The sequence below is a fragment of the Serinus canaria genome, chromosome 7 (assembly GCF_022539315.1).
Source record: "Serinus canaria isolate serCan28SL12 chromosome 7, serCan2020, whole genome shotgun sequence".
In the NCBI taxonomy this organism is placed as follows: domain Eukaryota; kingdom Metazoa; phylum Chordata; class Aves; order Passeriformes; family Fringillidae; genus Serinus; species Serinus canaria.
This window is the reverse complement of record NC_066321.1, coordinates 17,958,739-17,975,355: the sequence shown is the minus strand read 5'-3', so window position 1 is coordinate 17,975,355 and position 16,617 is coordinate 17,958,739. Positions and strand designations below refer to the sequence as shown.

The 16,617-nt window shown below is 35.5% G+C and overlaps 1 protein-coding gene across 10 annotated transcripts in view; it reads right to left on the bottom strand.

The window, feature by feature from the left end:
• Positions 1-16,617, bottom strand: part of LOC103814401 (sodium channel protein type 2 subunit alpha) — a 50,170-nt gene that overhangs the window by 14,988 nt on the left and 18,565 nt on the right. For 4 of the 10 annotated variants that reach the window (XM_009087942.4, XM_050976753.1, XM_050976748.1 and 1 more), the window contains 6 exons: positions 14,622-15,002; positions 13,516-13,648; positions 11,747-11,985; positions 11,065-11,238; positions 8,973-9,329; positions 7,753-8,232 (listed from right to left, as the gene is read on the bottom strand). In XM_009087942.4, the coding sequence (XP_009086190.2) occupies positions 7,753-8,232; positions 8,973-9,329; positions 11,065-11,238; positions 11,747-11,985; positions 13,516-13,648; positions 14,622-15,002 (1,764 nt within the window). The remainder of the gene's footprint in view (positions 1-7,752; positions 8,233-8,972; positions 9,330-11,064; positions 11,239-11,746; positions 11,986-13,515; positions 13,649-14,621; positions 15,003-16,617) is intronic. The other 6 variants (XM_050976751.1, XM_050976755.1, XM_050976750.1 and 3 more) reach the window with 3 other exon arrangements.

Here is a 16,617-nt window from a genome sequence, read left to right as displayed (position 1 = left end):
AACAAATATTCAGCATGTTCTTCAAACAAAAAGAAGATTTAGTTCTTCCTCCCCCATTCTGATTCTATTGAATCACACTGACAATATATTGTGTTGTGATTCTGACATAAGCTTAACTTTGATTTTTGTGTACTGTGGTTCACTATAGAGCACAGTATAGTGTGCTCTATATACTTCAGAGGAAGGCTGAACAAATGGAAACATGTATTGGAGGGTGTATTATGCACCTAGTTTCAGTGACATCTGCACACCCATTTCATCTATGCTTTTTTGAATTTCCCAGTTTAGACATTCATGTCTCATATCTCTGCATGAGTTTTAACATCTCTTGAGGTCAGGTCCAATGTGCAAAGAGATGGATGCACACTTTTCTGCAGATTATTATTGACAAATTTCAGATTGCAATGTGTTTGAATTATAGATAATGCATGGCAGTTTGGTCATTGTGGAATATTGCCTCTAAAATGGAGAAACTAGAAAGTATGGCATAAATACTGTAGTCACCAAGGAAGGACCACAGCATTTAAACATCAGGGCAGGTCAATCATCAGTTTGAGAAAAAGCCAGAAATATCATAAATGCAAGGTACATTTAAAAAATTACATATTATGTTAAAAGTTACCATTTATCAATACAATACAGTAAATCATTTTTACACTGAGAAGTGACTGTTTTTATTACATAGTGTTTTCTTAAAATGTTGCTTGCATCATTCCAATCTGGAGAGCATTTCTAGCAGAATGCTGTAGTAGTAGCAGAGCAAACAAAAATTATGAACTGGCTGAACCGTAAGTTGGAAAGACCTACTGTGCATTCTTTTACAGGAAAATGAAGAGTTCAGTGACTCAGATATTATGCAGTTAGTTTAATAAGCAAAAAGGGGTAATGAATTCCTATTACTGAAATTGCTTAAGACTAACAGTTAACTCAACATGGAAGATTAGATATAGCTACTATAAGGAGAGATCACAAATATCAGATAAAAAGGTAAAAAATTATCAATAGAACTGTAAATTATCAGGAACATCAAAGAGACAACTTTATTTATGTGGGGCACTATGTATGGTAAGAAGTATCTTTCAAGTCTCTTCTCACTAAAAATCTGCTATGCTTCATTTACAGAGCTGTAACAATAATCACAGGAGTTAAACTGAACAGAAAAATCCTAAATTGAATCAACAGCAGCTGATACTTTAAATGCAACATTTAAATGCCTCATCCCACTGAGAACTCACTCTTCTGCTGATGTAGCAGAGTATTTCCTTAGCATGCTGCTCTATTATACCTGAATTTAGCCCCAACCAGATCAGTATATAAAGAAGAATATTACAAAAATTATTCAATAAATTCAGTCTGTGAGAGTTCAGCATCATTAGGGAAAAAACAAAAACTAAAAATATTCAACAGTATAATTTCTTTTTTCATTTTTCTTTGTTATTTTTAACATTGAATTTATTCTATGGCATTATGTACAAAATTTATAAAATTTCGTATGCGTTAGAATCAGCAGATTTTATGATACAACATCTCAAGATTTTATTGACTCAATTAAGTTCAGTATGCTGGGAAAACTTTTCAGTAACATTTATGCTCTGGCATAAAGCAACTGACTTAGGGACTTTGTACTTATTTCTTTGTATTCAACACAACATGACCTGCCAATGGATCACGTTATTCCTATCACATTTGTCCATGCCTTAATACATAGGAAGATTTTTCTAGCAGTGACTTACCAGTGTTCACATATATGGAATCCAGCTGGCTAGCTAGAGTACCCAACTGCAGACCCTGATGTTAGGTATGTTCTTTACCTAAACATATCTAAAAGTTACCTTTGTACCCGGTAAATTTTTCTCTGCTTACCAGCATTACAAAAACTGAATTTAGGCTGTTTACTTAACATGTATATAGCTTTAAAAAAAAAAAGAACCTATAGAAACAAGAAAATAATCAAACCCAAGCATTAGCTTTGATCTAACAGTAAGTCCATTTTAAGCTTTTTGTTATACCATGAGTCTAGATTTCAAAAGGATTCAGTCATGCAGATTATAAGAGATTTATCAGGATCAAGCATTAGACACTCTTTGAGGGTTATGAAGATAGAAATTTTCTGAATAGTATGCTAAGAAAATTATTCTCAGAGAAATCTGTTTTTCAAAACCTTGCAATGTACATACTCTACCTCCTTTTCGAAGAAGACAGTAAGGGGACAAAAGTAGTTAGATGTTTCTAAAGCAGCAGTACTGATTATCCTAGAGACTGAAATATCTTTTACATCACATGTACCAACAGCCTTGCCAGACATGCTTTAGTCAGCAATACAGAACAGTATGAGATACAGATTTTAATTTAGCTTTCAAGATAGGAAAGCAGCTTGCCTATCAGAGAAGCATTGCAAAAAGCAGCAGCCAAGATTAGGTCAGGAAGTTTTTGACATAATTACTTTCTGAACCTTGACAACATCTCATAGATTCATACAATTCTGCTTCACTTACAGCCAGGCAACTTCTAACATTTTCTTGTTTGTTCCAAAGATGATTATCGGAGAGTAGATGGACAGCTCTTAGCTTTTTAACATTTTTAACAAAGGCTGAAATTTCATGATTGGCCAGGATGCCACTAATAGATGTAGAAATTATAATTTAAGGGATTGAAGGAGCAAAGAGCAGGACAGACATAAGAAGGAAGATGGAGCCAAGAGAAACCACCATTTTGATTTTGCTTTCAATTTCCTTTCCTCATAAATACCTGTGAAAATGCTAAATAATGGAAATTAAATTGGTTTTATTTTCTCACTGCTGTGTGAATGTCAGTATGAAAATGAAATGTTCTGTGATATAAATGGCAATATTATATCTAAACTATCCAGTCTTTTTCAGTATGGCTATATCACCTATAAAATCTTCAAAGTGGTAGATATCATTGTGATTCCAGTGGTGTAATTAAGGGGAACCTGGATTTCACTCTTTGAAATGCTTATACAGTTAGGCAGAATACCTCTCTAAGTATATAAATCCAGAACACTGTAAATCAAAGCAAAACCACCTTGTGGTGATTATTGATTGCAAATACTGCAAAAACTCAGTATCTCTAAATTATAGTCCACTCTGGACTTTATTGATATTCATAATTCCTTTGATGTATTTATTAATGAGAATTTATTAAATGAAAATATTTGAAAAAAAAAGTTGTATGAAAGCAAAAGCAATTTAAGTAGCAGTGGAAATATGCTCCAGTGGGAAAAAGCCCTCCTACCAGTTCTTACTTTAAAAGGCTCTTTAATTCATACAAACAATAATGAAAGGATATTTCTGAAATAGAGTAAGGGACTGCTGTTTGCAAATATTAATTAAGCAAACTTCCATTAACATTAGCAACTTAATATCATCCATAGTGAATCACAATTTGCTAATACAATGTTACCAATTCACAAGACAAAGCCTAAATTCTTCAGAGTATCAAGGGATTTTAAATAAGGAATATTTTAAAATCAAAATACATCTTATCAGAATAATTATTCTTTACAAAATATAATAGGAAAAGCTCTGGAGCAAGTATGTTTTAATTCCACTGATTTACAAAAGTGAAAGCAGCAGCTGTGGTGTTGTAAATATTATGGCATTAAGAGGTGATGTAAATCACACTGAAGCTGAGGAACTTCCGCACATTTTGATCCAAACTCAGTTGTTTATTTTCTTGAATTCTAAGCTTTGTCTGTTACTGATGAGATGAGAATAAGTTTCTCAAGGCAGACAATTTTAGCTGTTTGGGGAGGTAATAATTTTTTGACCGTAAATTAAAGAGCTACAAGAAGATTTAATTGGGCCACATCTTGCAGTCAGTGTTCTCTTTGCACCTCTACACCTAAGTGTGAGCGTAAGTAAGAGCAGAACTGATCTCTGAATGTCTAACCAGCCAAATAACAGGTTTGTATGAATTCTTTCAACCAAATTAAGGTCACATGCTTTGACTGCAGAAATTAAATTAGTTTCATGCTTAATGGTGCTCCAAGTACTGCATATTAATCTCCAAAATAATGAAATGTTTATATAAATACTAAAGAAAAGCACTTCTAAAAAAAAGTGAAATATAAAAACAGGACTATGATGAGTTTGCAGGTTACTTCCATTATAAGTTAAAACACAATAATATGAAAGTTTTCTAAAACAGCTAGCAGCTTTTTATTATCAACAAATTTACAGATGGTCTTATATATAAATATAAGCTTCTGATGAGAAACGTGGCATATGTGTTACATATCCTGCCTTCCCTCAAAGCAAAAGAAAACCCTTCAAAAACAGAATCCTGAATTTTATATCATCAAGATTAGGAGAGGTACATAGCATGCACTGCAAAATACTATTAAAATATTATGGAGAGGATCAGAACCACAGAAACCCTGGGGCTGCTGCTCTTGCCTGACCATGCTGTGATGCGAGTCCCGTGGCTCAGCAGGGAGCAGCTGTGCATGTTGGTACTTATTGCAATGAATGGGACAGGATCATAGCTGAAGAGCATGCAGGCCAGTCAATATTGGCTAAAAGGTGATTAAACAGGATATAGAGAGATGTATAACTTGCTTAGGTAACCTGTGTAAAACTGGTGACACGATGCTCTGCCTCGCTAAAAGGCACCAGAGCTGCCCGCTTGACTGATCCAGCTTGGTTCTACTCCTGTGAGAAGTAAGAACGGTAGGAAATGAAGTTCAGGACACAGCACCTCTGGTTTTTTGCACTGAATATTTCTTAAAGTTAAAAATACATTATTATTGTGTCTGCAACAGCATTAGGAGAGCTCATTTTCTTCAAAGCATTGAAAAATATTTTGTCATTGGTATATCTTGGTGTTATTATTGGCCTATAAGTTACATTTAACATAAATTAATTATTACCCACTATTATGTTTATTTTAACTAATTCTTATACAGTCATACATGTACTAAAAATTTTTCCATATAAACCATCCTCATAGTACTTTAAAACCTAAAATGGAAAAAAATATATTTATGGTTTCTACACTAAATAGCAGCACTGCAGCTCAGATCCACAGACCTTTATTTATAGGACAATGGACTCAGCACAGTGTTACCACAATTGTTAACAGCCTACTACTATGATAAAGTTTTATTTAGTATTTGTTCTCTAATTTTCTTATTATACTTTATTCACCCACTGACATTCTTAGGGACACAGTGTTTTTATAATTAAATTTATTTTAGATTTCAGTAACTTTCTAGAAAATTACTTGTTAATTCACACCTACTAAGCATGTACAACATTTTACGTATTGTTTCTACAAAGGCATAATCTAGTTAACATTTCTATCAAACTACTGGAAAGATACATGTGCTATAATAAAGAATTCACCAAACATTAATATGCTTAATTAAAACTTTCTAATAAATAATAATTATTTTGTTGGAATTCAGCTTATTTCCCTATACAACAGTGAATACATGGACTTGGTTGTAGACATAGAAGCAAGCAGAAGCACACAGACACACACTCATCAGCATCTGGCTATCCTGTACAGTGTCCTCACAGCACCTGGATGCATCAGCTGCCTTTCATCTGCAAATCTGCTAATTGAACACAGTTTGATGGCAGTTCCTGACTTAGATTTTTTCATTTGTGGTGTAAGCAATGAAGTGACTGGCAGACTTGGCAACAGCATTGTCATATAAACAGGAAAACATGAGAGGCCAGAAAAGCAAGGCACATTATGGCAAGGCAAAAAAGAGGAAACCTTATAAAAAAGTCATTTTTAATTTAAAAAATGCCTTCTTTTCCTATTGATCATTTTCATTACAAGAGTGTTGGTCATCTGACTAATAAGCCAACACTCCACTACATCAAAAAACCATGGTGGTTGAGAGTATCAAGTGAAGAGTAGGAACTAGAATTAAGATTTTAATGCTTTTTTGTCACGCTTCTGTGACTCAAATCTTCTTGAACTTTAGGCACTTTCCTAGGAAATATGCTCACAATCTTTGCTTACTGCTGTGTCTCTCTTGAAAATCCCTGAAGCTGATAAACACTCCCTTCATTTTTTCACCTACAGCATCTGCACTAGTAAGAAATTTTGGCCCTGAATATACTCAGCAGAGTTTCAGACTTGGCCAATTGAAACTGCTTGGCACTAGCTGGTCCCTGACTTAATATGCATTTCTTTGTCTTATCACCTGATCAGTTTGCAGTTCCTGAAGCACAACAGCATTAAGTGCCTCCAAGAATGCAATGAAGACACTGTTTTCCTTTAAATATGGCGGGTGGTGTAGAAAGCCTTTCTTTTATGGTGGAAACTTAATGACTGGAGTTCGTGCCTCAAATGTGGGATAATCGCTTTGAAACTTTTCCTATAGGACATCGGCATTTCTGTCATCTTGTAGAGCAACCCAGTGAGGGTCCTTCCGTGGGGAGAAAAGAAAGATTTGGCTAATGAAAACAGTCAGCAGTCACATCATCCAGTTATCCAGTGAAGTAAGAGATGCACCATTGTCATACTGAGCCCTGCCAACCACCAGCACAGAGGTTTGTACAAAGCTCACCCGCCACCTCTCCTGCTGACATAGTGCTCTTGTGCAATGAAGAACAGAACAACTGTAGGTTAGACTTCAACTGATTTGTTCTACACCCAAGTACTGGTTTTGAAGAGTAAGATAAATCTTAATACAATCAATCTGAAAAAAGTATTTTTATAAGAATAATAAAGAAATTTGTGATAAGAAACAAGAAAATATGACTAAATGTGTAATGCAGTTGGTACAAAAAAGGATCTTAGGCAGAAAATTACTAGAATCTTACACATATTTATACTCTCAGATTCAAGTAAGAGAAAATCACTAATGAAATCCTTTATGTTAGTTTATGTCTACCCCACAGCATGCAATACTGTTCAAAAACACCCATGCTAATGCTGAATGAACTAGCATCAGTACTAAGCATTGCACAGACTTACTCCACTTGAGCTGTTGTGCAGGACAAAGAAGTGGGTAATAATGCACACACAATAATAATGCCTTGGCATCCACTGTAACTCTCAGTGCTAGATTGGATTTATCCACTTGGCACCACCTTGTGCCAGAAAGAGGTACACTTTATTAGTCACAGTAGGTAACAGATTCAAATATCTTAAAGCTTTGAAAATAACAATGAGTAGTCAAATGAAAGAATCTTATACTAGGATATTAAGCTTTGTAACTTTTTTGCCATAAGGCCACTTCACTTCAGTGGTTCTGCAATCATCAGATGGATTATTAGTGATTTATTGGACATTGTTTAGTGATGCTAGTCCAGTATTCAAATGTACTTATCTATGATGTATATAGATGCATTTTCGCTATATAAAAAAAGGTTAAAAACATCAGAATGAACTGTTAAAAAAGCAGATTAAAAAATAAACTCCTCTAATGAAATAAGCATGGAGAAATTTCCACCAGCCAGACACAATCCATATGACTTCTGGTATCCAGGACTATTAAACTGGTTTCTTTGTTAAGGATTTAACTAAATAAAATAGAAAAAAAGATTAATTTTCTAAAAACTTTTCTTATGTGTCTTGATTGTTACTGTAAATGCAATATTGTATCACCATCATTCAAAACTCACAACCTTACATCAATTTACCTTAAACAACATTACAAGTTTGCATATGCTGTTGTAAAAGAATTAAAGAAAGATTTGAATTCAACACTAGTAACCTCAGAAAAAAAAAAAAAGCATCAGAGTATTTTAAAGTTAGAAATAGGCTTACCTCTTTGCTTTCTTCCAGGTCTGATTCACTGCTGAACTCCTCTGTGTTTAAATTTTCAAAATCTGATTCTCCAACAGCAATGGGCACTGTCACGGTGAGACTTGGGTTGTTTATGAATGACATGTAATCACTCTCATCAACAACATATTTTTCCACACTGCTGCCTATGCCACTGGTAGTTCCATTCCCGTCTTTGAGATAGGCAAGGTTTTTACCTATGTCTACTATTGTATGGTTGGAAATACAGCTGTCTTTTTTATTGTTTAGGTCTTCAAGAGGTTTGATTTCATCTAAAGCTTTCTGTTTTCTAACAAAGGCTTTTTGGATGAATTCACGCACTTTCCTCTTCACATAATCTATTCCCTTCTGAATCCTTGCCACAGCAATCTGGAGATTGTTCATTTCATTGTCATCATCTGTAGCAGCAAGGTTGTCTGAACTAAATGAGCTCAGCAGCAAGGCCAGAAATAGGTTGAGTACCTAAAATAAAATAAGGAAAAAATTACTTTTATTTTGAAGTCATAAAAGATATGTCATTAAGAGTTTTTCAACATGATATAATTTTTTATTTCACACGTAACACTTCATTTCTAGGCACCTTTCTGCTATTCTTTTCAGTTCATAATCCCTGCCTCCAACATTTTATTATCTTGCCAAAAGCACTTTTAGCTGGTTTAACTGCACTAATACCGGTGAAAATCTGAGCTGTCTCCTCCACAATCTGCAGTAGTACAGATCTGCTCATCAACATGAAGAAAGACATAAAGAGGCAGAATACAACATAAAGCAGTGATTTATGCAAGCTATGTCCAAGGTAGTGTTCACAAGCCAGGGGAATGCAGGCAAACGCCTACAGTCTTCTACAGTTCAACAGACCATAGCTCTAGTATCTCTAATTTAGAATACAATAAAATTTTATATTTGCCAAGTATACAAGTCTGTCTTGGTCCTGGGCAGGAATACTAGCTAAGAGATAGAGTCCACAGATGTGGTACACCTCAATTTCAAGAAACTATTTAATCTCAATTTCAATAAGCTATTTCTTGCATTAAATTTTACAAACATACAAGAGATATTTGCATGCAATTATGGCAGACCATGTGCAAAACTGATTATATGATTTCCTGAAGTCCTTCTCTAGTTTTCATTTCAGATTTCTAAATAATGAAAAACTAGAGATACGTCCTAAGAGTTTTTAAAAATCCCCACTGATTACATACCACTAGGTTTCCAATCACCATGACCATCATGAAGACTGTAAGGCACATGGTTTGGCCAGCAACCTCCATGCAGTCCCACATGGTTTCTATCCATTCTCCACACAGCACTCGGAATACAATCAGGAAAGAGTGGAAGAAGTCGTGCATGTGCCAGCGAGGCAGTTCACAGTCACTGGAGATCTTGCAGACACATTCCTTGTAGCTCTTCCCAAAGAGCTGCATCCCAACCACAGCAAAAATGAACACAATGATGGCCAGCACCAGGGTCAGATTCCCCAGAGCTCCCACTGAGTTGCCAATAATCTTAATCAGCATATTTAGGGTTGGCCAAGATTTTGCCAATTTGAAAACTCGCAACTGGAAAACAGAAGAATGGAATATAGTTCTTGGTTATCTAATTGTAATGAAAGTACTGCTATACATTGCATATTTCAGTTACCATGTGCCTACACCATGTCTCTTGTCATCTTCTGAAGTTTTAGTAACAAAATTTCTGTTTCCAGTTCTTTGTACAATACTACACATCAGCAGTATTAAGTCCTGATTCAAGTAATAAGAAATCAAAAATAATATATCTGTGCCCATTTCAATTACATTGAAATTATCACAAAGACTCCCATTCAGACTTTGACTCTTTTGTTGACTTTAGGTATTTATAAAGAAGTTTTACTTGTTAAAGAAGTTGGACAAAACAGTCTTTCTCCTGTAAACTCTGAGAAAATATTACTAAAAATAAAGGAGCACATATGAAATGTGATCAGTTTAACAGGACCATAAGTGTATAGTCACTTCCAGTTTCTTTCATTTTAACAGGCAGTGAGATGGATGAAATGGTTTTCCTAAAAAGAGAAACAAGCTAGAGTTGTTAATGACAATAAAAGTGACTTGCAAGTATCTTTAACAATATATTTTCTGTCTTTTAAAATAAATGTAATGTGTTTTACAAAGCTTGTCATACAACATTGAGCAAAACAAGGGAAAGTATTATATTAATAAATACAACTTGAAACAGACAAAAATGAAATTATTGGAAAGATATAGCAATTGTTCAGACAATTGAAAGAGAAGAATACTAAAATGAATATAGAACTAAATAATATTTCATGAGATGATTTTATGCTTCATAAAGAAAATATGATATAAAAACAACTTGACATAAATGTCAAGTAAAAAACAGAATCTCCTATTGAGAGAGAAGTCAATCCAGACAGATTTTAGACTTCAGGCAAAGTACAATGTAATGCTATGCAGATAACCAGAACAAATTTATTTTAAACCCCTTATTTTTTAAATAGGATGTATTTAACTTTCATTTCAAGTTACATTTTTTTTAACTTAAGGCAGAAGTTGATCTTGATGACCAGGAACTCTAGGTTCATGTCTCTCACTGTATAGGTCTTTTCAAAAGAGTGATTGGACACTGAATTGCATGCTAGCCTAGTCTGCAAGAAAACCAAGGTTTTTCAAGTTCTTGTTCATGAAAGAGATCTGTAATAACAGACAGAGACACTGTAGTGACTTCTGAGCAGAAAAGCTGTCAGACAGCAGATAGACCCTTGCAGACGATGGTACAGAGAAGGCTGGTAGGGAGGAAAAGTCCCTGGAAATGAAAAATCTTAACACTACTCTCTTGTAAAACTAAACAATAAAGGAAATTGGTAATGGAAGTCTATAAGCCAAAATTGTCAATAAACTTTTGTTAATTAACTCATTATTTACCAAGAAATTCACTAATCTTCAGTCAAATGTAGGCCCTGTGGCTCTTGAATTTTTTTACCCCCTCATCTAGGGAGAAGACTCTAAGAAGTACTTCTCTTAGAAAAGTTAATCCTTTAAGCATACTTTTGTCAAGAATAGAATTGATTTTGACAATATCTTGAAGGAAAAACAGACATTACTATGATAATATGCAAAACAAAGTTGATGCAATATATACATGCCATGTAGTGAGTATGCAATTTAGCATTTTGTAAGTTCTGAAAAGATCTTCTGTCTCAGCCAAATATTTAATTTGCAAATGAAAAATGCACAAAATATATACGTACAAATACAAAAATGTAATCTAGAAGCATATTTGAAATAGTATATTTACCAATCGGAACGATCGGAGGACAGATAATCCTTCTACATTTGCAAGGCCAAGTTCCATTAAACTAAGACTAACAATAAAACCATCAAAAATATTCCAGCCCTCTTGGAAATAATAATAAGGATCCATGGCAATTATCTTGAGAAACATTTCTGCTGTGAAAATTCCAGTAAACACCTGTAAGGAAAATATAGTTTCTTACTCCAGTTTAGGAAGAAAATATTGAAAAAGTAAAACTAATGGTATCAACATGTGCTAAGTTATATTTTCAGCAAAAAATTAATTAACAATAACTCTGAATGTCTTCTCTATATTTCCATTCACTGGGGTTAGGAATAAAATTAATTTTTGAAATTTACATATGCATCATAGAGTTTGGGTTACAAATAAAAAGAATGGGAAAATGCATTTTTTATCTAGCCTGCTAATATGTATGAATGCCAAAAGATAGAATATAATCTGATTTTAATGTTCATTTTTATCTCCTTAGAGCTCATCTTTGCCCTTAGACCACCTTTTGGCTTTTAGGAATATAGATAATTGTTCCTATCACGAACTTAAATTTAAGTTCAACAATCCCTAACTTCTAAATAGTAAACTTTTTCTTTTACATGAATGTGCATAAATCAGAAAAGAATTAAAGAAAAACGCATTTTACAAACACGGCACATCATGAAAGACTTACAAGGTTTCCTACTGAAAGCACACCACTAAACTGTTCTGTCATTGGGTAGTGCTCCATGGCCATGAACAGGGTGTTCAGGACGATGCAGATGGTAATGGCCAGATCAACAAATGGGTCCATCACAATTAAATTTACAATATGTTTGACTTTCAGCCAGGGAGTACAGCAGTCCCAAATCAAGCAAGTGTTAGCAAATTTATACCAGCATGGTGGACATTTCTGTCTGGATTCTTCCAGTTCTAGAGAGAAAAATGAAAATAACATTTTAAACATATTTCTCTATTCCTGAATCACCTGGATATTTCTTTGAAACCTAAATGCTGTTTTCCAAGGCACTGTTGGTAAACTGTGTTGATATTTTGAAACTGAGACTGTTTTTAGTTAAAAGAAATTACAATTTAAAATAATCTATTAAAAGAAAAAAACCCACACCAAATCCCCCCTCCAAAACAGCTACACTAAAGATTCAGTAGATAAAAGAACCATTCACAAGCTAATGTTATATAGAATGCAAAAGATAAATCTGTCTTAGAAACCTGTCATAAGACTGGGTGATGAGGGGATTGAAAGCAGCCCAGCAGACAAAGACTTGGGGTAATTGTGTGTGAGCCAGCCATGTTAGTCACAGCCCAGAGAGCCAATATCCTCCCGGGCAGCATCAAAAGCAGCACGGCCAGAGGGCTGAGGGAAGGGTTCTCCTCGTCCAGCTGGAGTGCTGTGTTCAGCTCTAGGGTTCCCAGCATGAGAGCAGGTTCAGAGGAGGCCAAAAACATATTCAGGGGCCAGAGCATGTGGCCTATGAAGACAAGCTGAGAGACCTGGGGTTACTTCTCTAGAGAAGAGAAGGCTCCAAAGGGAGCTTATTGCAGCTTTCCAGCACTTATAAGGGGCCTGCAGGAAAGATAGAGAGGGAGTCTTTGTCTGGGAGTGGAGTGAGATGATGGGGGTGTACAGTTTTAAACAGAAAGAGGGTAGGTTTAGATTAGATAGTAGGCAAAAATTCTTTACTGTGAAAGTGATGAGGCCCTGGCACAGGTTGTCCAGGGAAGATGTAGATGTCCTATCCCTGGATGCATTCAAGGCCAGGTTGGATGGGGCTTGGAGCAATCTGCTCCGGTGAAAGGTGTTCCTGTCCATGGCAGGGGGGTTGGAACTCTAGATGATTTTTAAGATCCCTTCCAATAAAATATTTTAAAATATCCTCATGAAAGGTAAGCATTTAGAGCAACCCTGAAGTCAGACAAGTATTTAGGCAGCATTGTGGGCCACATGTTCACAACTGCCCTTTATTACCTTCCAATTTTCTGTTTTGGGCATAGTCATTTAAGCCTCAACAAAATGTTTCAACCTTTCTTACAAGTAATGGCTTAATTCCATGATTCAGAGTAATTGCATTTAGCCTTACAGAAAGACGAACATGATCCCTCCTTTGTAAAACAGCAAGTCTACTGAATTGGGATTGTAGGGGATTGTTCTACTGCAAGAAACATAGCCATTTTTAAATTGGAAACTTGCTACTTCTACCTCAAACCTATCAGTATGTTGCAAGCTTTTATCTTTTTCCAGATTTATCAGTCCCAATTTAAAAAATAAAATTAAAAAAAAACCACCAATAAAACCCCTCCCCTAACTCCAAATATAGAAATCTCTTCTTGTCTGTACCCTCTAGGCTGAAATAGCTGTGTTAAAACATCACTGCCACTTAATACATCACACATTTAACAGCACTTTTAAGGCACTGTCATACAAAAAAAATCTGTGTTACATACCTTCCATTGTGTTTGTAAGCATGCTAGCTATACTCATTGCTCTTTGCCTTGCACTAGGGTCTGTTAGGTAGTCCATAGGAACATGGTAAGAACTGGAATGTCTCTTTCTTAAGTCAGTTTCTGTCGTAGTGCCCTGAAAAGAAAGCACTGGTGAAATAGCTAATTGATGGTACATTTAATACCACTGTAAGTTACTGTAGAGCTATACTGGTTTAAAACCCTGCTGTCCCACACCATGCTCCAGTTCTACTGAGGCTTCACAACAGACTAAGGTATGCCTGACTCTGCATAGAACAAATGGTCAAACACTGCAGCAAATTGCTCTTGTGCCTGAAGAACAAGTTTTTAAGTTTTTTGCTGAAACAGGACTGAGATATTAAAGCAGATTTCAGACTAAAAAATGTTTCACAGTGCTTGTCAATGAGCTCTGCTGTAAATATCTTTCTATTTAGGCAGTGAGGTCTATTTCTAAACATGAAAACGCACAGCCCACACAGCTAGCAGTAAAGGAACTAAGCATAAGTGAATTTTCTTAAGATAACTCTTAATTTAGAATAAACTATGAATTTCCTAGCACATTTTCCAGACAAATGAAAAAATATTTAGAAATGTTGACATAAAAAAAACCATTAAAAATTAGCTATATTACAGGAACACCGTCATAACCCTTTTGAGTTGGACTACCAGGGTAACATAAAAAGTTTCATGTATGGACAGCAGGAAGCTAAATACTAATTTAAAATATTCTATTAAGTAAATGTATTTTTTTTCCATTTTGTTATCCTTTCTGATAGACAAGTACAGAACCATCCAGTTAAGTCTAAGCATAATGAATCAATGGATGTAAGACTACACAAACAAAATTCATTCAATGCTTTACTATGCTATTCTGTTAATTCCCAGTCAATTTGCATGCATTTTCACATATCTAATTAATGAGAGCTGGACAGCTTCAATTTCTCCTTTAGATTATAGCTGAAATACATGAGAGGAGCATTCACACTTAGGCAGAAAGGTCATCATTGCCACGTGACTACATTTGTGGAAACAGTGACTGATCATACAGGGAGAGAACATCATGCCTGAGCTATTGCAGACTTCCTTACATTGCTAGCAGTGGCTGCTTTATCAATCATCACCTCTGGCAGAAGCTGTCCCGTAGGCGATGTCAAAGCTGGTGGCCCACCAACTAAAGACACCACTCCATTGCAGTCCACAGTGCTGTGCATCTTCCCGTTGGCTGGAAGTGCAGGGACTGTCCTGGATGACCTACTGGCCTGGCTGATGTTGCTGTTGCGCCGTTCTCCATGTCTATGAGGAACAAAGAGAGAATCCCTTCTGCTCTCGTTGTCTTCAAAAGTGCTGTGCTCATCATCAGCAAAGTCATTTTCTGATCCTACATCCTTTGCTCGACCTCTGAAGCTGAAAAGACTTGTTCTGCTGTTGCGCCTTGGGGAAAACAGCGAGCCACGAATGCTCAGCAAAGACTGCAGGTAAATAAAAACAATTATTATCAGATAAAAATCATTTAAAATACAACATTTTCTTACAGAGGAAAAATCCAAAATGTCTTAAAGGGTAAGGTCATCTACAAAGAAATGAGCTGGTACAGTCCCCCCCTAATACACTCGCTTTTGGGTAGTAAACAAAGAGCACATAAGTGACAGACAAAGACTAGTTATTTTATTGCTTTGGATATATGAAATCAGTTTAATCAGAGTAAAAGAAACTGCTTGACAGAATTGTTTCCTCTGCTATTCTGCCTATGTTATTACCAACTGTTCATACACTGCGTAAGTAGATCTAGACACAGTTTATCCCAGGCTGGCATTAGTATGAAAGGCTGAGTAAATAAAATTTTAGGCAAATTTTCTGTGACCCAGTCTGCACACAGAAGTAGCTCCCAAATACTGCTTGGTTTAAAAAAACGTACATATCTTTTCAGATATTAGTCAAGTAGACCATAATAGGTTTCTTACTTTTTTTAAAAGTCTTAGCTATCCTGAATATGCAATAATTTGCCTGAATTTTGTATAAACAAATAGGTTTGCTAATCTTCATTAGTTTACTCATTGGAGTAAATGTTCTGCTATTGGAGGTTGTCCAGTATTAGAGTCAAATTAATACTCTAATCTTGCAATTAATTATACACATTCTTAATTTTGATTCATATCAGCAATTGCCTTGACTTGACTGGTAAGGTTTGGCACCTGATTTCACCCAAGACCTCTATGAACAGCAGAGATGATACATAACGAAGCAGTGTCTTTGTTTCTCTTCTGCAACTTATCTTTGTGTACCTGAGCCCCATTGTACTAGGGACTGCAAAATGCAGAACAAAAAGGCACTCTGCAAAGAACTTATCATTTCAATGTAACACAACAGATGGATACAAAAAGAAAGGGAATACACAGAGGCAAAATTGATGAATATGATAAACAGTCATCTTAGCTCACCTGAAGTCACTTCCCTGTCAAGCTTTCTGTAGGCAGCATGGTAAAAGAGAGTTTTAAAGAGGGATTTGAGGAAAGCAATGAAGTGTTCTGTGAAAACTCATGGGAGCTTCTTCCAAGCATGAAGGGCAGCATACCAAAAAGAGCTCAAGGAAACTGGTTTGAAAATTTAACAGGAGGTTATGAATGCTGCTTTGGGTCAGTCAAAGCTGGGACTTGTTTACTGTAAGTAGACAAGGTGGTTGGGAGGAACTTTAGGTACAGTATGTTTTATGATATTAAAAAAAAATCTTTAGGTAAATATGTTTGCTAGCAGATTAGAGAAAAGCAATGGGATAGGTTAGTGCTCTTTGCAACAACATTCTTGATGAATACAGCAGTAAAGAGGTCCAAGTTAAAAATGATTCACAGTTGTGGGTCCAGAATAGAGTTTAAAAAAAAAAAAAAGAAAGAAAAGAAAAGAAAAGAAAAGAAAAAGAGAGAGAAAACGGATCTAGGAAAGGCCTTGTGGAAATCCTTTGGAAAACTGTCAAAGGGGTAAAAGGATCTCCTAAAGCACAACCAAACCAGGAGAATTGAGAGGAGACAAAGTTATGAGTGTTAGGAAGAATAAGATTTCAAGAGGAATAAAATGGTCATTTACATTGAA